Here is a 23,446-nt window from a genome sequence, read left to right as displayed (position 1 = left end):
AACACAAAAGTAGAAACAGTGTTATAGGATCTTTCGAGACCATTACAGTGCCCAGCTACAATAAATGTACAACAGGAAGATGTAAGATGACTCAGGATGGAGAATTCAGGGAATTTGACCCCTCATGTTCCCCCTCCTACTGCCGCCAACCACAAAACCCCCAGCTCTGTAGACTCCTCTTCTACCTAATTAGAAAACTAGAATTGAAAGCAATAAAGTGTTCTAGGCAACATTAGTGCACATGCTTGTGTGTCATTCATTCTCAATATGAGAAAGAGTTATTCTTCCACGGTTCTCTTCATCAGCCTCGGACAACATCAATTCTGACTGGAGTAGGGGCAACAAAACAGCAGGAAAATAGCAGCAGAGCATTAAACAGCTCGCCTGCTTTATTGTGCAAGGTTTGTTCTGTTTTAAGCATAGTAATAGGACCCTCCTGGTGGTGGTCCAGTTATATTAATTGACATGTACATATAACAACATGGACAAGATGGGGAACAAGTGGTACCACAGCAGTTCCCAAGTGGCGGGGCACATATCTCCGCTCTGAACATGCCTTAAGCCCTGGGAAGTCAGCTTCCCAGCACCCAGCCAGGTCCCTGGTGTGAGCCGGGGGGAGAAAATCAGCGAGCAGCTGGCTTCAGTGGGGCCAGCAGGGCAGAATTTGTACCTCGGTGATGTACACGGCGTTACCAGTTTTCCCAAGCGAAGGCCTGGCTGCAGAAGCGTTTTAAAACACAGCCATGCAGGATAAGGCCCATTTATAACCTTCATGTGTTATAAATGATCATGATGCTCTATTATACTATATACTATAAATACACCTCAGGCAGGAGTTGTCAAAATACACCAGTAAGGAAGAAAAATATTTTTAACCAGCATAGTTATACTAGTAGAAAACCTGTGAAAAGTGTAAACTCAGTACAGGAATTTTAAGAATTGGACTGATTTAACGAATGGATGCTGGTGACACGGGTATTTCTCCTCGGTTTTCTAGGTAGTGGTAGAAATGGGACAAGGCAGTGCCCTTCACTATGTACTAGAATCTTCCCTTTTTTGCTCCATGGGACTTCAAACAAGTCATTTTTTCTTACATTATTTTCTTTCTGTACAAGTTACCTCTCACATGACTTAGTTAATTTGTTCGGTGTTCCCAAGTTGTAAAATCTTAACAATCCTAAACACTATAAAACCTTTCACAGCAGCTCTTCCAACTGGGAAAGGAGTGCTTTGTTTGAGCAAGATTTTCCATTTCTTATTCTATTTCCTCAGGACAATACTTGCTGATGAAGAGAGTCTCTGCTGTTGGCCCTCAGCCTGCATTTCAGGAACCTTCCTTTGCGACGCCTATTGGCTTGTCATCTTGTCCCACTGACCCTCTCCAAACTGTACCCCAGTTATGTGGAAGGGGTTTGTGTCACCCAAGCCGTTTGGTTTCCTCCAATTCCAGCCCGTTGGCAAATGCAGGAGGCCAAACAGGGCCTTTCAAACTCAAGGGCACAGGCTCCCCCTGAAAAATACACAGGTAAAATGTCATCTGGACACTGCCCTGCGTGTCGTTGGGTATTACAGAAGGGAAGCAGGAGGTGACGGGGCAGAGGCTGACGCGGATGGCGCCGGCAGCAGGCTGCGGGGGACAGCGCGGCTGCCGGGCCGCGGCGCCTCGAGAGCACGGTCACACTGGCGGCCGGGCCCGGGAGAGACGGCGGGAGAGCCGCCGCGGCCGGTCACCGCCATCAGTGTCCCCCGTAGCCTCACACACAGCGCGGGAGAGACGGAGGGAGGGAGGAAGGAAGGCCTTCCCGCGCTCTTCCTCCGCCCCTTGCCGAGTCCTCCAGGCTCCCAACGTGCCCCGCGCTCACCATAGAGCGGAGACCCGGCCCCGCCGCTCTCCTCGCCCGCCCGCACCGTGAGTGGGAGGGAGGCGGCGCGGCCGCGGCGACATGGCGGGCGTGGGGCAGGCGGGCAGCGCTGCCGCCGAGGCGGAGAAGCACCTTAACGGCGAGCTGCCGCTGGAGCCTGAGGACAAGGACGGCGCGGAGGGCGGCGCGGCGGGGCTGGGCGCGGAGGACGGTGCCAAGAAGAAGCGCAAGAAGAAGAAGAAGGGCAAAGCGGGCCCCGCGGGTATGGGCCGCGCCGCGCAGCGCCGGGAGCCTCCGGTGACAGGCCGGAGCCGGCGGGGCGGCTAAGGGGGGCTGAGGGGAGCTGAAACGAGGGGCGCGGGTGGGGCGTGGGGCGCCGCCGGGGCCGCTGTTCCGGCCGGCGGCGGCTGCGTGGGCCGGGGATCCCCTCGGCGAGGGGGAGCTGGCGGGTACTCCTAGTACCGCAGGGTGCTGCTGGGCGCCGGGGGAGCCGGGGCGAGGGAAGGCCTCTCCACGCCGGTGCGCGCAGGAGAGGCCACCCTTTCCCTCACCATCCCCTCCCGTGCCCCGAGGGGGGAGAGGCGCAAGGCTGCTGCTGTAAAAGTCATCCCGCATGATGGAGTCTCTGTACCCCTCCCAGGCTCTCCGAGAGAGCCCGAGCAAGTCTGGGCAAATAGTGTAAAGTAACTACGGTTTGGGGTTGTTTTAGCAGGCTGGCACTCAGTGATGATCACGCAGTGCGTTTATAATTATCTGCTTTATGCCCATATTATCTCACAAGACCAGGTTGCTGCTATGGCAAGACGAATTAGTTACCCTGGCAGGGGAAAAAAAAAGTAATCAGAAGCGTCTGGATAATGCTACCTTTATACTCAAGTTTCAATAACAGTACCTGTCACTGTAGTGCTCTACAATCTTAACACATTGGGTCTGCTTTAAAATAAAAAAGCAGTGCATGCGCTGGTATCTGTGGGATGAGTACCGCGTGCTATTTCTATAAAGTTTTGGGGGCTGTTGTTTACCAATGTGGAGCTATTCTTTTTCTGTAAGTCACACTTTAACTTTACAAACAGGACAAGAAACAGATAAAGAAATGGAAGGTGCTCTTGACGATGTAGCAAAGCAATTGGATAAACAAGCACTGGAGGAGAAAGAAAAAGACGATGATGATGAAGGCAAGTGTAACTTACCTTTTCTCTTCACGTTTCCAGTTTCAACTTCTTCCTGGACTCCCATTTTAACAGACCTTTACAGATGACTTTTGGATTTTTTGAGGTTGGTTGTTGGTTTTTTGCTTGGGAGAGCTGAGATGCAGCTATCTATACTTTCTGCTTTTTTGGCAAGAATTGTGTGTAGATATATATATAAAAAATAACAGGAATAACTGTTAAAGCTTGTTTTCAAGGATCTCATTGGTGCAGGGAAATCTTTAGTTTAAGATAGGGTAAGCTATAAATCATTCTCACTTGCATTACCGTGGTCAGTATAAATTTATGTTCCAAATTATGTCTCTTATTCTTGGCTTAGAACAAAAATACAGACAAAATATTAAGGGAGCATTTTAATTAATAGAAGGTTTTAGTGTCTTCACCAATAACTTTAAACCTGTTCATCTGTAATCCTAATTTTTCATTAAAACTGAACTGGCGGGAGATTAATACACAAGCAAGGCATACACCTTGTGTGTTGCTTGTGCTATGCAGCTGATGTTCTAAGCAAGTGCCTTGGAAGTGTCTGGTATGCAAATCCAGGCTGGGTGCATCTTTTCTGTAGGCATATCAGGTGAAAATGCTGTCTTTGCTTTGTTTTTGTGAGTTCCCAATAGAAATGGACATTTAAGAAAACATATTTCTTAAGTTAGAAACTTAGTTTCCTTCTTGTGAATTAGCATTTAAAGTTGGCTCAGCACCCTGAAATGGTTCTTGCTGTTGTGCTTTGGAATCTTCTTAGTTGACTATCGCTGGAATTCATCGTTCCAGAATTAAATTCAATAAACTAGGTATAGAAGTTTAAAAAAGAAATTAGTGTGCTGAGATATATAAAATTACAAACAAATTGACCTTGGAACATTTTAAATCTATATATAGCATCCAGTTTTATGCAATTACTTTCTGTAGAAATATATTCTGATGGATTATTTGGTTTATGGTGTATTTCAGGTTATGGAGTTAAAAGAAAATTAATACAATATGTGCTTTGCCATTGTTGCAATTGAAATAAAAAAATACTGAGAAGGGAGGGTAGTGAAAACTTTACACAGTGAAAAAATATCATTGAAAATTATTAGAATAGTTATAGTTCCATCTCAGGAGAAATAACATTGTTAGCCATAGATCAAGCCCTGTGTTCTTTTATGCTTTTTACAGTATTAGCAATTAGTATTACAATATTAGAAAGTATAAAAAATATGAAGTGGTGCTGTCACTGAAATAATCTTCCTTTTTTCCACATATTAGTCTTGAGGTGGTTTTCGAAAAACAATATTTTTGTAGAAAAAAAAATTGCTCTAACTTTTTTTTTTTTGAGGGCAACTGTGTGTTCTTGCTTGTACTGGTTCTCACAACTTGATGTCTTAATTGTGTCATTTCAGAGGTGTTGCTTAAGACATGGTGCTGCATTAAATTAAAACTAATAAAATACCAACACACACGCCCCCTTTTTTTTTACCTTGATAAGCCCATAACTGAGTGACCTCAGAAACGAAACTGTATACATTTTGAAATCTGGGAGAGATTAGGAAGTGCTTTTCAGATTTCCATTGCAGTGTTAAAACAGGCTGATAGATAACATTTTTCCATTATATTAGGCTAAGTTATTAAACAGCTATACAAAAATGGCATAAGGTTGGGCTTCAGTTTTGCAAAGAACTTAAATTGCTTATCTGGTGAAAATATTTTTCGTTACCAGCTAAATCACCAGAAGACAAACAGGGTATTGGTCAGCTGCAGTAGTTATGTTTCTGGCAGCACAGTTAGTCTGCAGCAGTCTTCAAGGACGTGAAAGCGTAGGCCCGGTTAGTTTGGCTTGCAGTTGGCAGATTCACGTGCAGTGATGTATGAAAAAGACACAATAAGCAGATAGCAACAGCGACAACACTTAAAAAATGCTGTACTTTTTTTGTGATTTAGGCCTAGCATTTTACTAAATAAATAAAAGATCAAAAAATGACTTGGTGAATGAACTGGAGTCACATTTAATTTATTTCTTGATGAATGGTTTGAGCACAGCTCAAGGTCAAGAGAAATGTGGCAAAGTTACCACATTTTAAAGAAATTGATATGTGCTGTTAAGGATTTTTGGCTGCCTATGAAATCTGAGTTAATGGAGAGTCTGGTAAGCTGAACTGCAATGTAGTTACACTAGTAGTACAAGTTATACTTGCAGTTTTTTTACAAAAATCTAAAGTAAGATACTTCATGCCAGAATGAGCTGGGGAGGGACGGGGATGACACACTGCTGAAACCTGCCCCAGCTGCCGGATTACAGCAGTCACTATGGCATAAAAATGCATGTGACACTGACCATCATGAGAGGCTTGAAATCTGGTGACTGGAACAACTGGTCGGTGTTTTCGTTTGTATTTGCTCATTTATTTAAAAACAAGTTTCTTTATAAATGCATTCAAAATGGCAGTGCTTTGACTTGATTCTGAAAGTTCATTCCCTTTTACTTTTGCTTTAGACATAAATAAATGTTCTAAATGTAGATGACTAGTACTTATCCATTTTTATATGAACTTGTGGTTAGGTCCAGAAGGCTTAGTTAGATGGTATCACATTAGATAAATAATTCATAGCGTATGAAGTAACTAAGCATTAGATGTAGCCAAACGTGAAATCCATGGGGTTATTGTTAACTCCCAAATTTGACTGTAACACGGTGTGGCTGATTCTTGGTGCTTACGTTGCTCTCTGAAAACCTCCCACTTCACTGATACATCCCACACGCAGTGGTTTTTGCTCAGTGCTGGTTGTGACTTTCCCTGTTATCTCCAGATTAAACTCATCCTGACCTTAGTGCTGTCATCTTTGCTTGTTTGGGTTTTTTATTTTTCCAGGTGCATTAAGTTCCTTTAGCTGAAGCATCAAAAGATGGGTTTGAAGCAGTAGTTCCTAACTTTTTGCTAGCTGTCATGTCTAATACAGTTTTCTCTCATGCCCTCCCCCAACCCCAGGCATCTTTTTGGGTGAATTGAAAATAGAGGAATTTGAAGTAGGACTTTCTGAAAACTCTTTCCTTGAGCTGCTTTTTTTTCTCTGTTTGATTATATCTTTAAGTCATCAACTTTAGAAAGTATTTTCTGAGGTCTGTGTGTGGTCTAGGGACTGAAAGTGCTAATGGTTTTGTTATCCTGAAAAGTAGGTTTGTTCGCCTGGTGCGCAAAACACCAAACTACACATAGAGCGGAAGTATTTTATTCAAGTCATTTTTGTGCAAAGATTGGTGCTAGTTGGTAACCCACAAAGCTAGCATACTGCACCGAGAAGCTACAAGGCATTTATACAGGTAAATGTGTCAGTCATAGCTAATACTCACATGCCTTGGCTATTAATTGGTTAATTTCTTTCTAGCTTCGATGTTAAGGTCCAGCTCACATTTTAATTTACCACGCATGCTCAGGGAGTAAGGGGCTTTCTAGAGGGAGGGTGGTTCCTGGCCTATGGGGTCTGATTTTTAGTATTATGGGGATAGTTCCCCTAATGGGCACTTTGTTTTAGTTCTTATCAACATCCCAATTAGTTGTTCTTTTTGACTATACACTTTATCACCCTGTTCTCAGCAGCTTCTGAGGCAGGATGTTTGCTTTGATCTGTCTCTCTGCTGTCCTCAAGGATATACTTGTAAAACAAGTGCTTCTTTATCTCTCAGTTCCCGACTCTGGCCTTCAAATTCTGTTTTGCCAGGCTGACATAGTTCATTGTTATGGCTTAGCAAAAAATTCCATTTTCTTCAGGATATCAGTTTGGTGGCAGCTTCTAGCTGTCTTTTAATCCATTAAATTCTGCTGTGAAGGAAGTGTTTCCAGATAATGCAGATGGTTCTGTGCCTCATTCAAAATTCTTTGGTTCTTTAAGGTTATTTATGTTCACCTGAGCACTTTGTTTCCTGTAGATGGAGAGGGTGAAGGAGATGGAGCAACAGGGAAAAAGAAGAAGAAGAAGAAAAAGAAGAAAGGACGTAGGTATCAAGCTCAAAAATATAGACTGCAATGAATATTTGGTATAAGCATGTGTAAGTGCTGTTCTTGGCAGCGGAAACACATTTTGGGGTGCAGTTTGGGTTTGTAGGCCCACTCTGGCTGTGTTTTCATCTTTCTGGTATCCCTGAATGGGACCTCAAGCATTGGCCAAGTAAAGTCTTATGAGGGCATCATGATATGATGTTGTCTTGGTAGAAGCCCAAATAACTTGTGCCATTTCACTTTTATGGTTGAAATAAGATACTTAGTATTTCCCGCGTACGTTATGTAAAACTTTCTTAAATTATATTCAACAGCTAAAGTCCAGACAGATCCACCTTCTATTCCAATATGTGATCTATTTCCCAGCAACATATTCCCGAAGGGAGAAGAATGTGAATACCCACCAACACAAGATGGGTGAGTGTTCTAAGCTTGAAAAATAAATGCTGTCATCTGGATGTGCTGAATTGCGAAACTGTTGATGTACAACTAAATGGACAAAGTGAGTTGTAGTGTACTTCCCTCCCCCCCTTTTTTTTTACCTGGATCATCTAAAAACTTAATGAATAGAAGTTTTCAGGCCAAAAATGTTACTCTTTCCCTACCATTTTAATTAAGCTGTAGCCTGTATGAGCAGAATTGCCATGAGGCAGGGGACCTTGAGACCCAGGGGACCAACAGGATTTCAGTAGGCAGCTTGTAAGAAAGGTATGATCTGAATTAGAACTGAGTGAAGGTTTAAAACTTATGGAGATGAGACAGTGTTATACAGCAGTTTGTTTATTTTTTGGTAGAGACATGTCAATCTCAGAGTATGAGACAGTTTAAATTAAAAGCCTAAGTGGTATATTCTGCACTTCGATTCTCTTTGTGTGAATATATAGTTATCGTAAACTAAACTAATTTGTAATTCATAGTGACATGGGAATAACATGCAATTTCGCTAAACAAGCAACAGCTTGTAGTGGTTTACTGGGACAGAGATGTGCATCTTCCTGTTTTCATAGGGTGCTATTTCCTTATGCTTTGTTAGGGGCTGGGATATATCAGCTTGACTGAGTTCCCTGATTTTTTTCCCTCATGAAGTGTTGTTGAAGGTCATGTTTTACTGGGGGGTTGAGGGGAGCATGGGGCACGGAATTCGCTTGAATTGCATGAAAATCTTAATGAAAAGACCAAGTGTTACTGAAAACTTCCCAGGAAATTTTGAATCAAAACTCTGAAAACCAAAGGGGGGGGAAGTAGATAAATATTTATATTTCTGAAAGCATTGTTTAGTTTTCAGTGACCTTTTCAGAATTAAGTTTCTTTGAAACATTTATTGGTTGTTTAAAGTCAATGCCTGTTTCTCATAGAGTGTAAGCAACATAGTTAAAGGGTCTAGTACATCCTCTAAATTGTGTTCAGATATTCACATAATATGGTTTCATTTTTATGAGATTAAAATTTGATTTTGAGGAAGCCTTTTCGTCTTTTTTAATTACTTCTATTTGATCACAAGGTGTGCTCATATTTATTTGTAAATGACTGCCTTGTTTGTATGCACAATATTAGCATGCTAATGAAGGACTTTCAGAGGGTAGCTGATCCAGGAGTGATTCTTTCAGGCTTAAGAGTTAAGTGCTTGTCTGTATATTCATATGCCACGTTCAGAGGGACATGATTTAAGCAATCCAGGAATTTCGATTATAAATATCTTAAGAATGTTTGCAGTTTATTAATAAATGACACGCTATTTTTACACTTCTGTTACGTATCCAGCTATTGAGGATTAAATGTTTTACTCTTGGTTCACTGCTATTCATTTGAAAGGGAAAAAAGCCCTCACAAAACAACAACAACAAATCACCTTTTCTAACAGGAGTTAAGTGTGGTGTCTTTGCTGTACCAAGAATGTTCTGCTACGGAAGAAGGATATACACTTCTTAAGGAACCTGAAATAGTTTCTTTATATAATTTGCTTAAGCAAATAAATGCTTAGTTTTGTTCCTAATCTAAATATTTAACTCGTATGATGCTACTTTAGTGCTTGCTAACTTAAGTAGCTACCTAAATTAGTAGCTGACATGAATGCTAGGCCATTTCCTATTATGAATAGTAATTTAATTTTATATTTTGTCAAAGCATTTTTCTGCTGCTGCTTTTATTCATGCTGAGGTTGGTAGGGTTCTGTCTTTAGATTTTTTTTTAGAGTTGCACTTCTAATCCTAACTCTTGATGTCACACACTTTCTAAAGTTACCTCTCAACCTAGAATTCTGTATTTTGTGTGGGAAGTTGAACTAGAAGTGTGGGTGTCGTTCAATTTTCAGAGGAAAAAAATTGCAGAGAATCAGTTCGTATGTAGACAACAGACTAACATCTTTGATATTTTTATATCTCAGGTATTTAGTTCTATTTGAAGGCTTGCGTTTTTTGTTGAAGACACCTGAATTTGAAATGATGTGACAGGGAGGGCGGAAAAGCTATAACCAATATTTCATGATAAACTGATTTTGTGAAAGTGGGATTAAGGAATTCTTGTCACTGCCTGCTTGCTTCTGCCCGTGCTCTTATCTGGGTTAAAATAATGTGGGGGAGTTATTTTCTGGAATTCTTATTTTTTATCACTAAAACTAGTTTACAGCACAATCCTGTAAAGATTTGTGCTTGTGAAAACTGGGGCTCTGAACTGGAGTGAAAAGATGAGAACAAATGGCTTGGAGCAAGAGGTGAACTTCTTAAACTCATTTATGTGGTAGCCAGCACATTAGGCAAATGTCCTCGGGAAAGCTTGCTAGCTCATGTAGCTAGCTAGCTAACTTGATGTTTGATGTGAGACCTTTATCTGATCAGTTGATTTTTCACATGTCCTGAAGCGTTTCACATGTCCTGAAGAATCCCAAGTGGGATTTCTTGTCGCCTCCTTTCCTGAGCTCCCAGGTGGCAGCGGTGCAGCTTTTGCAGCAAAATGCTTTGGGTCTGATACAGTATTTTTAATGTAGAGGCTACTTTGTCCCCCAGTTGTCTTGCATGGAGTGACTATATGCTGAAATACAGTGGGATAGAGTGAGGACAGCTTCCTTGCAGTTTGCTGGATTTTGCACTTAAGTCAGTGACTGATGGCAGAGCAGCTGCCCAGACTCTGACAGCAGCTCTTGCTACCAGAGGGTGTTCCCCGCTGGAATCCAGACCAGTCTGAAAGGATTCTTGAGTCCCTCTCACCACTGTTTTTCTGCAGTACACCTTTTCCATCTTGTGCTGTGGCTACTATGCTGGCAGTAGTCCTATTTCCAAGTGCAGTAAGGAGGCTTGGGTGTTGCAGCCTGTTGCTTTTTTTTTTTTTTTTGGTGGAATTTACCGGTGTTAAGGCAAATTTGAAGAGTAGTGTACGTGGTGCTTGCTACTGGAGCGAGAAAACTGCTCAGAAACGTAAGCATGGCATTTCTCCTTTTGCACTGTTACTTCATCTGGAAAGGTGCAGGAAGCTCAAGGGAAACAAACAAAAGTGTCTCAAAATATTTGGATCCTCTGGTAATCCTGAGAAAAATCTTATGGAATAGCCTGTTATCCTTTATCTTTTCAACTCCCCTTTAGAATTGGAGGCCTCTTAACACTGTATACTCAGTTCAAAACACAGCATGCAGGGCATAGTCTCTTGGCTCACTCATACCTGTTTCTTGGCTGTGAAGGAAACTCTTAGAGTGGAGCCAAGTTACATGTGTCTGAATCAGGTAAGGAGCCACCCTTTTGGATTTCAGAAAGTAATGCTTTAACTCTGCATATTCAGTTGTTTACTTAGAAATGAGCTCACCTGCATAAAGGTAAAAATTTCTAAATTCAGAAACTTTGTGGCATAGTTCAGCATCTTCGTTCCATCTTGTTTGTTACCCCTTTTCTTTTATGACCAACCTACCAGGATGCCCAGTTATATATTGTTTGTAGTAGTATTTGTCTTGCATGGCATGTACAGAGCTATTTGAGCTGTCACTAGGATTTTCGCATCATTACAGGAGTCCAGCTTCACCATTTGAAGGGTATCTCTACTTTGTTGTCAGAAGAGTAGTCTTTAAGTTCTGACAGTTGCTGGAGTGCTTAAATTCCTTTTTTCTTTATTTGCTTTCTTGGAACCTTAGTTGTATGGTTTCTTGCATAATAAAGAAATATATTCAAAATCAGTCATGTTTGGTCTTGTATGGAAAACTATTCTTGTATTTGTTCTATGAACCTACCAAAGAGCCATAAAGAGCGGTATTCTTCTGGAACAAAAGTTAATTGACCATCCAGCAAACTTAGAAAGTAACTTCCTGGCATATGTCACAGTTACTATGCACTGTGTTAGGTGTTACTAACTGAATATTCTGAGGATGAGCGACAGTAATACTAGAACTGCAAGCTCTTTAAATTTTGGAGGAGCTTATTGTGTCTGTGTCAGTAGCGGTTTCTGGGCCAAGCAGCTACACCACAGTGCTGAGATTCTCCTCTGTACAAGAGCAGCACTGTCATAATGAGTAAGATTGTGCAAAAAAATAAACTTTTTGCGTGAGCAGAGCATGTTGCCCTGCTAAACTCAAGGTGGAATTGCAGGCACTGATATGAATTCTATACGCCTGTTCTGTCTTTTTGAAAAGTATTGTGCATCCTCCAAGGACACTGCTTCTCTGGGCTTTTGGGAGGCTTTGGGAAGGAAGGCTTTTGAAAATGTAAAGGGAATAATATTGTTCATGGTCTGAGTTAAATTTCTATGTATACATAATTTTTTTTTTTGCTGTAAATGTTACTACCTTTCACAGGTGCCAGTCTGTGGTGCAGGTAGATTTCTATAGGCTTCCTTTATTCCGAAAATTTTATAAATCAGGATGTTTTCTGCTGCAGAGGGGAATCTAGGCCTGACTGGTTAATCAATGCTTTGCAGGCTTTAGATAGAAGTTGCAGTGACTGCTGTGATTATAGTAACTTTTCATAACAGGCTTGCTTTATTTTGAAGGCGAACTGCTGCTTGGAGAACAACTAGTGAAGAAAAGAAAGCACTAGACCAAGCCAGTGAGGAAATCTGGAATGATTTTCGGGAAGCTGCAGAGGCACACAGACAAGTGAGGAAATATGTTATGAGCTGGATAAAACCTGGAATGACAATGATAGAAATCTGGTGAGGACACAGATCTTCTCAAAGACCTCTGCTATGGACTTTTCTTCTTTCTCCAGAGGGGGAGGGCTTTAGTCTCAATTTTGTGTGCTTAATTGACTGTGTCATGAATGTTGGGGGAGATTTCTGTTTGAAGTATGCAGCCACTATCCACAGTTATTTCCTTTTAAGTTTCCTCCTATAACATATTCTTAGCTTATCCAGCTTTACAGGGCCTGGGATCATACTGAATTTCAAACTAAGCTTTCAGTTATTTTGAGCACATGCTTGATTTTAGTGTTCTGTGCCCTGGCTACTCTTGCACCTAAGTTCTGCAGGCAGTGCTGAAAGAAGCAGCAATAGCGGTAGTAAACATCCTGGCTTTTGCCAGAGTTGTCAGTGCAGTGCTACATGGCTGAGCGATACAGGTGCGGTCTGAGGCTGGGAGTGGGGGAAGAGGCATGAAAACAGCATGGCTGTGTGCTCAGTCCAGGGCAGGAAGATTTTTGTCTGTATTTAGTCTTTACTGACTGATCTTTCTGGAGAAACACAGTGTTTCTTTGTGGTGTTCTCAGCTGATAATCCATTTGCTCAGTTATTTCTTAAGATAAACAGTAGTTTGATTAAGGTAAAGTTTAAAGAAATAATTAGCCTGGACTGATTCTCCTGACTCTTCCAACTATTCCTTTTTCTGTCCTTCAGTTTATCTAGAGTGAATGTCTACTGTCCAAGTACTGCACTGATCCAGGACAGTTTAGTTTCCAAAATCAGGTGCTTTCAGCCTGGTATGACTGAGGACTGTGCTGACAAGAGTAGGATAGTAAGAAAGCTAATGAGAGCTGATCCCCAAGGTAACTGTGCAGGGATAACTGAAAGAAATACTATACTGTCAGGGAAAGTGAAAGACAGACAGGTGCCTTAATAATCTAGTCTGGCTGAAACAAATCTGTCACATTGCATTATACAGTTTGACTGTTATAAGCAATGATTTTCTGAAAACATGACTTTTTCTTCCTGAAGTACCTCAGGCTATGGGGACTTGCCTATTAAAGTAAGCTTTCTTCTTTTTCCAGATTGCTCTGAGTGAATAGCTTGCTTAAATAAAATCAGGCTGTGGTGCACTGATGTGAGCTGCAGTACTTCATTCACTGCTACTATAGGAGTATACACTGGTGGACGTGTATCTGTAGCTTTCTGGTAGCTAACAGCTTGAGAGTAGGCAAAAACAAAGAACAAATGCTAGTCTCCAGGTTTTATTTTATCACAGTTATCACTTAAAGTTAAAAAAATACTATTATCCTTCTTTAAATAGATATTTTTTTAAATAAATGAGAGGACTATAATACTGCTTTTTTTTTCCTTCCCCCCCCCCCCCCCCCCCCCCCATCCCAGTAATTGTTAAAAATTCACTTAATTTGTCTAGCTTTAGTTGTGTGACCTCTGGAAGGAACAACAGGTTAAAAATGTAGTTTGGAATGGATGGATATTTTAAATTTAGAGTAAAAAACACAAATGAAGTGCTCAATTTTGCCCAAAAAAGGTTAGAACAAACAACACCAAGAACTGAAGATTGTGATGTTGTACTTAAGTTTTCCAGTCTAGGGTCTCTTTCCAGTTAGCATACAAGTAGTTTAAGATTTTAAATTGAAACATTTGCTTCAGTATTGTTCTGAGGTTTGGTTCTTGCATTGCTTTGTTTTAAGTCATCATAAGAAATATTAATGACAACTGTTGTGTTCTTTTTTCTTCTCCCTCCTCTCTGCCTTTTAGTGAAAAATTAGAAGACTGCTCACGTAAGCTGATAAAGGAAAATGGTTTAAATGCAGGTCTTGCATTTCCTACTGGGTGCTCTCTGAATAATTGTGCCGCCCACTACACTCCCAATGCTGGAGATCCAACAGTCCTGCAGTACGATGATATTTGCAAAATAGATTTTGGGACACATATTAGTGGTTAGTTTTCATTTATGAATTAAAACTTTGAGAACATTCCTCATTGCAAAGACCATGAAGCTAATTAACTTCTGCTGATTTCAGGTCGTATTATTGACTGTGCTTTTACAGTCACATTCAATCCAAAATATGACAGGCTATTACAAGCTGTAAAGGATGCCACAAATACTGGAATAAAGGTATGGTCATTAAGTAAGTCACTGAGCAAGTCTTTTACAGTAAACTTTGCATTATTTTCCATTTATATTTGCACTTTATTTCCAGTGTGCTGGAATAGATGTACGTCTCTGTGATGTGGGGGAGGCCATACAAGAAGTTATGGAGTCTTATGAGGTTGAAATTGATGGCAAAACATACCAAGGCAAGTTCTTTCCTTTATATAAGGATAGTTGCTCTTAGAACATATATATTTGTACAAATATTGATTTATTTTGTATTATATTGAAAAGCTGTCTGTACTAGACGTATTGTATGAGTGACTTGCATAACTACATGTTTCTGGCTGGCTTGCCGTTCTTCTGGAGGAAAGTTCTTGGCTTATCCTTCCAAGTATTGTATCTTTAACAGATAAGATGAAGGCTAAACAACTGTTTTGAAATACACAAATTATTTGATACCTGCTGTTTGGCTTTTATTAATAACTTCTGTTACTCTTGGAATTGCTAGTCTAATAATGAAGTTTTGATAACAGCGTACAAAACTAACTCGTGTCTTGACTGGAATTTGTACCACAAGATGTGTGGATAGTTTAGTTCCTCTGAACTAGGATGAGTCACTATCGTACTTTTGGTATGAGCTAACAAACCAAGCTGTTCTAAAGGGTTTAGCATGTTAGGAAATTGCCTGTAATATTAATGTTTTCTTCAAAAGTGAAACCAATTCGCAATTTGAATGGACACTCGATTGGGCCGTATAGGATACATGCTGGAAAAACGGTACCCATTGTGAAAGGAGGAGAAGCCACAAGAATGGAGGTAAATGGAGCTCTTAAATCTTTCTGTTAAGTTTCCATGGCTGTCACTGCAAGAATAATATTTCCTGTGCAGTCCTAATGTGTAGTATGTGTGATGCTGGTGGATAATAGCAGCAGAGGAAGGATTTTTTTTGCTGTACTTTGTAGTGTTCCCATAAAGGAGTGATCACTCTTGTTTCATCTCAGTGGCTGCTTCGTTTAGTCCTGGAGTGTTCTGGTAGCTGACACTTTCTGAAATTGAAGTCTATTGAACCCTGCTATTCAAAAAAACAAAACAACACACAAACAAACAAACAAAAACCAAACACCCAAACACTAAACAAAAATCCCCAATCCCACCACCACCAAACAGCAAAACAACCCCTTGATATCTGAATGGCCTTAGCGATGCTTACAGAAACTCTTGCACATTTATGTCTCAGTGTTTATATGTTACTTAAAAACACTGTTGGAACAATGCACTTAGGAATGTCGCACTTAGGAGCAGGGAAAAGGACAGGAATTCAAATTTGGAGGTGAACTTGAGGGACCAGAGTTTTCCTGAAAGGTCTTTGGACTTGCCAGTCATTCCCACTTGCCTTGTTTGTTCATTCTGTAATTAAAAATACTAACAGTCTTCTCGTGCTCGGGTAATTCTTGAGAACTATTTTTGTAGTGTTATAGCTTCGGGTGACTTTTTGCAAGTACAGTTAGATATGATATCTTTATTGAAAAGCTTCCAGTGCAGTTTTATTTTGCAGATACAAAACAATTAAGCGTATTCCTAGTTAATGGGAGAAGCTAGGTGAAAGATGCTGTTTGAGTAGTGTTTGGAGCAGGGGAAAAGAAATTGCTGTACATGATGTGGCAAACCATACCAATGGGAAGGGCAGTATTAAAGTATGTAACCTGAGATTTAGCCCCCATTTTGATGTAAGCTTGTGTTCTAACAAGATAAGAAGGCTCATTTAAAAGATTGGTAATGAGATAAGAAGCTTTTCATTTCATTCTAAGCCTGATCACTGATCAGCAAGGATCACTAGTAAGCCTATCAATGTAAATAAGACTTGTAAGAGCTGAAGAGGGGACAGGTGTGGTCTGGACAGGATTGTTTTTTGAGGCAGGCTCGCTCTCATCACCCAAAACTTGTATCGTAATTGTTGATCACCTTGTTAACGATGTGAGCAAAAAGACAAAGTTTTAGTATCACGTTATCTATAGGAGTGTGCAAAGGGATTAAAGAGGAAAAGGAAGAAATGGAAATGGAGAAGAAGGGAGAAAAAGGCTGTGTGCCCTTCTTGTTTTAGGTTAGTGAATGGTTAGGTCTTGTATATCATCCATCATCAGTATATTGCTAGTATAAAACTTCTGGGTTCTTTAAGCAAATCTTACTTAAAGATTTCAGAGCTCTGAGGTTGTTTTAATTGAATATCCAGACACTGGGGAGGAGATGTTTTTTAATTTCTTCAGCTTCTGGAGGTTACTTAGGACACAATCCTACATCGTTAAAGACAGTGAGTTTTGCCAATGAAGAATGTGGAGCATAGCCAAGGTCTTACTGTACTGTACTAATCACAGTATCAAACTGCAATCCAAGGAGGTTTTTGTGATGGAGAGAAATACAGCCTCTGACGATTTTAGTCTGAAAAAGTGGGTGTAAAGTAATTTTTTTTTTAATTGTGTGTGGGTTTTTGTGGTTCTATGTGGTGTTTTTTTTGTTTGTTTGTTTTTATGAAAACAGTTGAATATTCAGGGACATCTTTAAGAGTTTGTCTTGAATATGAAGCCTGTGTTCCTGCTTTGCATATGGCTTCTTATTGTTGGGTTATGGCTTTCAAAGTAGCTTAATAAACTGAAAAACCCAGCTCCCGGTGTCTGTTAATGTTTGATGCCCTATCTCATTAAGTCGCTTTCACAGTCCTACCATTAAGGATATGTGAATGCACTTGCAGAAATTAGTTTATATAATGGCATTTCAGTATGTTCTTGGCTAGAATTTTGATAATGCCCTTGCAGATGTATGTCACCTTCATTTCTTGAAGAAATTCATCTTGTGGAGTGGAAATGAGCAGGTTAAGGGTTTATACTAGCAGCTGTTACCAGAAAATTCTTGCAGAAATTGGGCAGACAGTTCTTCAGTGCAGTAAGTCTCTGTAATCAACATCTATTTGCTATGTGTAAACTATACACTTCCTAGGACTTCTCTCTGAATAGCAAAGGAGAATTACTTCCAGTTAGCAAATGTTTTGCAGCAGAGTGTAGTTTCTTAGCTATGTTACACGTGTGCTTTGACAACGTTTTAACTGTGCAGTGACTTTGAGAAATCGTGACTACCAATGTGCTGACATTTATGGCTTGAAACAAATAAAATGGTACTAACATAAATAGCTGATGACTTGGAGATGTAACTTTACTCTGTGAAATCTCTGTATATAATTTTTCTGTACATCAATTTGGTGATTGAATCTATTCGCATTTAATTGTATTCAGAAGTTGTTATACTGAGATTGTTATATCTGAATGGCCCAATGTCACTTATTTTCATATTGCAACGTATTCCCTTTCTTTTTTTCTGTTCCTAGGAAGGTGAAGTATATGCGATAGAAACCTTCGGTAGCACAGGAAAAGGTGTTGTTCATGATGATATGGAGTGTTCTCATTATATGAAGAACTTTGATGTTGGGCATGTGCCAATAAGGTTGGATGATGTTGCTGTCATTGTTGTTGGTTTTTTTGTTGGTATGTTGTGCTAGAACTACCACCCTTCTAAGGATCAAATTTTGATGCAGTGCAGGTTCTTCACTAATTAAACAGGCTGTCAGAGGACTTAAAGGATGGTGTTAGCAATGTTCTTATTACGAAATATGCTCCGATTGTAAATCTGGAACAATATGGAATTATTCCCAAAGAATCTGGGAATGGAGAAAAATACATAATTATGTCTTCAGAAATGTAGATTGTTTTTAACAATCTTCCTGTCATAATTAACTTTGTAAAATTAATAATATACAGATTATGTTTGTATATTTATATATTAAATGCATAACTTTTTTTTTAGGTCAACATCTGTGTTATGTTTGTGTGCCACAATCTTTGTCTTAGTGCTGTTCCCAGAATAAATCAAGTCATCATGTCATCTGTTTTGTATGCATGTTTTGTGGGTTTTAAGTTCTTGTATCAGCGTATCGCTATAAAATGAAATAGCTTATTAATTTTCAGTTTTCACTGGGATTGCATTTTGGCATTTCTAGGGGTGCAATGTATTTTCTGAAGTGAAGGCTGTTACGAAAGCAGGCAGACGTGCTTTTCCAGATAGTTCTATTTTGTCTCCATAGAACAATCTAGTAATATGAAAAAGGCGAGGGGGTGGAAAATTAGCCTAGGGGTTAGAAAGGAACTGCTTATGTTTGGAAAGAAGTTTATTTCTTAGCAGATCTATAAATCTAATTTTTTGCTTATATATTGTCAGAAGGATGAATAAAAAGCTTACCAAGCATTTGACTTCAGAAGTAAAATTTCAGAGTTTTAAGCCAACGAGTTTACGCTTAAATTAGTTCAGATTAAGAACCAATTTGTATCAGGAGAATACCAGTTTTTATTTATAAAATGAATCATCCTTTATTATTTAAGAGGATGATTCTTTTTACTGTGTTTAGGTTTGCTTGCATAGTTAGATACAGACACATTCACAGCCTAACTTTCCCTGTTTGAAATGGGTGGCCAGTGTGTCTGGCAGCATTCAGGTTTGTTTTGAAGGATACCTTTTTGCAGAAGGAGAGCGCGCTCTATTTTGTGAACAGAACGCCTGGTTGATGTGGAAAGACATCCCAAGATGTCTTAAACTACCTTGAAATCTAACCTTTTTCTTAACTGGTGTGTTTATTTCTGTAGTGAATGCTTGCTGGTGATACCTCTTTCTTCTCAAACATGTTCTTCTGTTTCCTACAGGCTTCCAAGAGCGAAACACTTGCTAAATGTTATCAATGAAAACTTTGGTACTCTTGCATTCTGCCGCAGATGGCTAGATCGCCTGGGAGAGAGTAAATACCTAATGGCATTGAAGAACCTGTGCGACTTGGGTATAGTGGATCCGTATCCTCCCTTATGCGACATTAAAGGCTCGTACACAGCACAGTTCGAGCATACTATACTGTTGCGCCCAACGTGCAAGGAGGTTGTCAGCAGAGGAGATGACTACTAAACTCAAAGCCACCTCAGCACCTTTATGCTCTAGGCTTTGTTGGAACATACTACACCAGAATTAATTTGCAACATATTGTCTGTTTTAACAGTGGACTGATGTAATACTTTCCATATTTGGAAAGGAAGGAATTTAATCAAAGGCAAGTCTTCTAATGTAACTAACCAAGGAAAAAGCTTTCAGGCCTTTAGAAATACTTCAAAAGTTACTTATTTTTTCTGTTCAGGGAAATACGTGCTATAAAGCTCAATTTTTAGTTTGGAATGAGTTATACATTTTGTTCTGAACATTTATGAGAAAAGATGCTTTTCAAATATTTATATTACCATATTCCTACTTGAATGCTTTGAATGACTACACCGGATTTCTGCGTCCAAGTCCTCAATGATATTGCCTTTTAAACTTCCTGGAATCCATTTTGTAAAAAATAAAGACAAATTTTCAGATCTAAAAATATATATACTTTTTAGAAGTCTGGTTATGATTCTGGTCAGGAGTCTGCTGGGAAATCGCTCTATTAAATATTTTACAAACTTGACTTGCCATTTCTTGTCTTGAAACTGGACCTGTCTTACCCTTAATGTGAAGCTTTGCCTTTTAGTGCTTATTTAAATAGTCTTGTCAGTGCTGGGATACAGGGCAAGAAGTCATGAACTCTTTGCAGGACAGAATGTGACTTGAGTGGAGATGCGTGGTGGTATTTGTTTTTGAGAGCACCAGTCTTCAGCGTAGACTTTAGCTGCATTTGGAACACGTCAAACGCATTTTGTGGTCTCTGTTGCTGTTATCAGCAGCATACAACTTCGGGCTGGAGTCAACTGTGGATGTTGGTGTGTGTCCCTACATATTCTTTGCTGTTGGCATGCCCTTTTGCAGGAGTAAAATATTGCTTCGTATGATTCCCAGTCTCCTTTAAGTACACGTTGGATTGGACGAGTTGTGGGGACAATGAAAACGTTGATTTATTTTGGAATGTTGAAAGTTCTTCTGTGCAGGCAAACTAGTCTGGAGTATTTGATGTTTCCTTGACGTAAGAAGTCATTATCAGTCTTCCCACTGCAGTGCGTCTGACTGGTGAATCTGGTTTGTAAAGGTGAATTAAATCCCACAGCTCTTCAGGCTTAGATGCCGTATGCCTTCCAGCGCTCTCTATTTACCTCAGGACTCGCATATTAAAATTTTGCATAGTTACTGGTAACAGAACCAACAGGTTCTTTAATACATCGGTAACAGTGCCTTAAACTGCTCAGGAAACAGAGACACTAAACCCGCTCCTTTACAGTGACAGTGTGTGTTTGTTCGTGGAGTTGTTCATATTAAATTAGAAATACAAGTTCTTTCCCCCTCTGTCTTCAGGTAAAAGCTGCAGTTTGTCCTTTAAAACTCCGGTATGCGAGCTGCAGTTTAGAGGGAGGGGAGCAATGTCACATACTGCCTACAGTTTAAAAATAATAACCATGGAAGGGGATTTTTTCCTGTTTGTATTATTTAAACTTCATACTGGCTGTACAAGTGGATTTAGTAGGATACTGAAATGTGTATTCCTGTTGCTGCTGTTTGGGAGTCTTGGCATCCCAGCAATGAATTTTAAGTAATTTATGCAGCTGTGTGGGCTTGTGTGTCTCAGCTTCCAAACAAGCAGTAGCTGCTGTACGGGCTTGTGCGTTGCAGAGTAAAAACTGGCACTTGAAAGAATCTGTGACGAACAGAGTAGAATTAATGGTTTCCAGCTTACTTATCCTGTTTTGGTAACAAGCCTGGTTACTACAAACTCTGCTAGAAACAAGACAAATCTGCTTTGGTTCTCAGCCTCTTACGCACTAATCCCAGGCTTTTTTCCCTAGAAAGTCCGTTAGGCGCTCAGTGATGTTTGAAGCGGTTCTTCCAGCTCAAGGCTTTTTTTAAATCTTTGCTGATGATTACTTCAAGAACACTGAGTATTACAGATCAATGATTTGTTTTCCTCCCTTTTGACTTTTCTCTTACCTGAGCATAATAGGAAGACCTGGACTAGCAGAGCTACTTTGGACTATGGCCTATTCTTTTAACTTTTTTAACATACTGGCTGTTGGTGAATTCACATATGGAAGCTGATAGTCATGCATAACAAATTGTAGAGGAAGGGCTTCAGAAAACACTTGCAGAACATGATGATTAATTGTTGCCATTAAATTTAACCATGTTTGTCTGGGTACGTGCTTCCTGTGCTGCTGACCGCCCTGCATTTACACCTGTCAGTACAGAAGGCAAGCCCTAGTTCCACCTCCTCCTTGCATTTAACCAAAAAAAACACAACATTCCTCTACTGCCTTCGTGCCCTTTAGGCTGCCTTTTCCTGTGGCTGTAAACATAGTTATAAAGTCCTGGCTGTGCTGTCTGATCACTGGGCCGTGCTGTCTTGTCACTTGACAAAATCAAAAATTTATCAGAGACTTTTGAGCCAGATATTGAAGTCTGCCTTCCCCAAATACCCAGAAGATGGGGATCATCTTGTTTCGTGAGTACATGCAGCACAATAAATGGTAATAGTTTTTATAAAGCGCATTCATTAGAGGTGGCAGAGAGTTCTGAACCTACTTTGCAGGGTTTTTCCTTCATGCAGACCTTGTGAGACACAGGCGTCATTAGAGAATGAGTAGTTTGACCTCATATGATCTGTCCTTTTGATGAAGGGATGGCCTAAGCTTTTCCTAACCAGGAGACTAATTTTAGACTCAAACAACGTGCTTCTCTCAGATGTGGGTTGGGTTGTTTTTCCTCCCATCCCACCGCCCTCCTGCTTTTTGAACACCTGCTCGAGTAAGTTTTTCAACCTAATTGTTCCGTTAATTTCACGGAGCCTCATACCAGTTTTCTGACTGTAAAATAGCGAAGTTATTGTCTTGTGTTTAACTGCATTAGCAGCACCCCACTGCAGCGCGTGCACTTGTGGGGGGCAGCGGGCACTGTCCCTTCCTGAGTCTTTCCCAGGTTGTTGAAATAGAGCCTGTCCCCTCCGCCTGTTCGAAAGCAGCAGAGTGAGGTGGAACCTTCTGACTGCAGCTTGCATAAGCAACACGAACTTGGCTTTGTACCAAACCAAAAAGCTCTGTTGCGTTAAGAGTTGCCAAGGAAGCAAGTGCCTGCAGCGAGCACCAGAGCTGCCGTGCACTTCCCCCCCGCGCAGCGTGCGCCTTGGCCGGAGCCGGGCACGGGGCTGCTCGGCGCAGGAGGCCCCCGTCGAAGGCCTTTTATAGCGTGGGAGGGGAAAACTGGGCTGGTGGGTACAAACACAGCTGTAACGGGTGGAAGTCTTGCATGGAGGGATGGGGTTGCTTGTCTTTTGTTTCTCAAAGCTTCTGCAGCATGGGTACTTTATAGAAAATAAACGATCTTAAAACTAGAGGGACTTTCCTTATGAAGGATAGATTTTACTGCTTTTACTTGAATCAGAGGTAGTAGTATTCAAAGTGTCAGGTCTCCTGTTTAAAAGTGTCGTCTTGCATGTTGATGGTAGCTTTCCTTGGAGTTTTGCACTTCATGTTTTGGCTTTAAAAATACTACTGTACTGGGAAGATCAGGGTTTTCCCTTTTTAGTGGTAGATTTTACTAAAAATGGAAATAAACTTGGTGCTAAGTAGCAACTGCAAGGTACGTCCCTAGGGACATTCTTGTCTACGACAGACTAACTTGTGAAATAGCAAAGCAGTTCCAGCACTAGCTTTGTGGAAGCTGCTGCACTGCAGCCTGGCTTGCAAGGGAGCAGGCGTTTCAAGTGCGAGTATAACTAACTTTTCAAAGAGGAGGCTGAAGACAGGCTGAGAGAGTTGGGGTTGTTCAGCCTGGAGAAGGCAAGGCTGTGGGGAGACCTTATTGCAGCCTTCCAGTACCTGGAGGGGGGGGCTACAAGAAAGCTGGAGAGGGACCTTTTACAAGGGCACGTAGTGACAGGAGAAGGGGTAATGGCTTTAAACTGAAAGAGGGTAGATTTAGATTAGGTATAAGGAAGAAATTCTTCATGATGAGGGTGGCGAGGCACTGGAATGGATTTCCCAAAGAAATTCTGGGTGCCCCATCCTTGAAAGCGTTCAAGGCCAGGCTGGATGGGGCTCTGAGCAACCTGGTCTAGTGAAAGGTGTCCCTGCCCTGGCAGGGGGCGTGGAACTAGATAATGTTTAAGGTCCCTTCCAACACAAACCATTCTGTAATCCCGTG

At 40.6% G+C, this 23,446-nt stretch overlaps 1 protein-coding gene across 1 annotated transcript; it reads left to right on the top strand.

The window, feature by feature from the left end:
- The first annotated feature begins 1,673 nt into the window (after window positions 1-1,673).
- On the top strand, window positions 1,674-19,790 carry METAP2 (methionyl aminopeptidase 2). The gene is made up of 11 exons (XM_075080581.1): window positions 1,674-2,124; window positions 2,936-3,037; window positions 6,975-7,040; window positions 7,359-7,461; window positions 12,010-12,171; window positions 13,918-14,099; window positions 14,184-14,278; window positions 14,364-14,460; window positions 14,970-15,073; window positions 17,634-17,749; window positions 19,000-19,790. Exons 1-11 carry the CDS (start codon window positions 1,944-1,946, stop codon window positions 19,250-19,252), a joined length of 1,461 nt encoding a protein of 486 aa, XP_074936682.1. The 5' UTR covers window positions 1,674-1,943; the 3' UTR covers window positions 19,253-19,790.
- The last annotated feature ends 3,656 nt before the right edge of the window (window positions 19,791-23,446 follow it).

This window comes from Phalacrocorax aristotelis, chromosome 1 (genome assembly GCF_949628215.1).
Source record: "Phalacrocorax aristotelis chromosome 1, bGulAri2.1, whole genome shotgun sequence".
In the NCBI taxonomy this organism is placed as follows: domain Eukaryota; kingdom Metazoa; phylum Chordata; class Aves; order Suliformes; family Phalacrocoracidae; genus Phalacrocorax; species Phalacrocorax aristotelis.
Note: the sequence above shows the minus strand (reverse complement) of the source record. Positions and strands in the feature narration are given on the sequence as shown.

Coding starts and splice junctions, on each gene's coding strand:
- METAP2 (XM_075080581.1), top strand. CDS start 1,944: ATGGCGGGCGTGGGGCAGGCGGGCAGCGCTGCCGCCGAGGCGGAGAAG. Junction 7,462..12,009: donor TACCCACCAACACAAGATGG/GTGAGTGTTCTA, acceptor TTTATTTTGAAG/GCGAACTGCTGCTTGGAGAA. Junction 15,074..17,633: donor GAGAAGCCACAAGAATGGAG/GTAAATGGAGCT, acceptor TTCTGTTCCTAG/GAAGGTGAAGTATATGCGAT.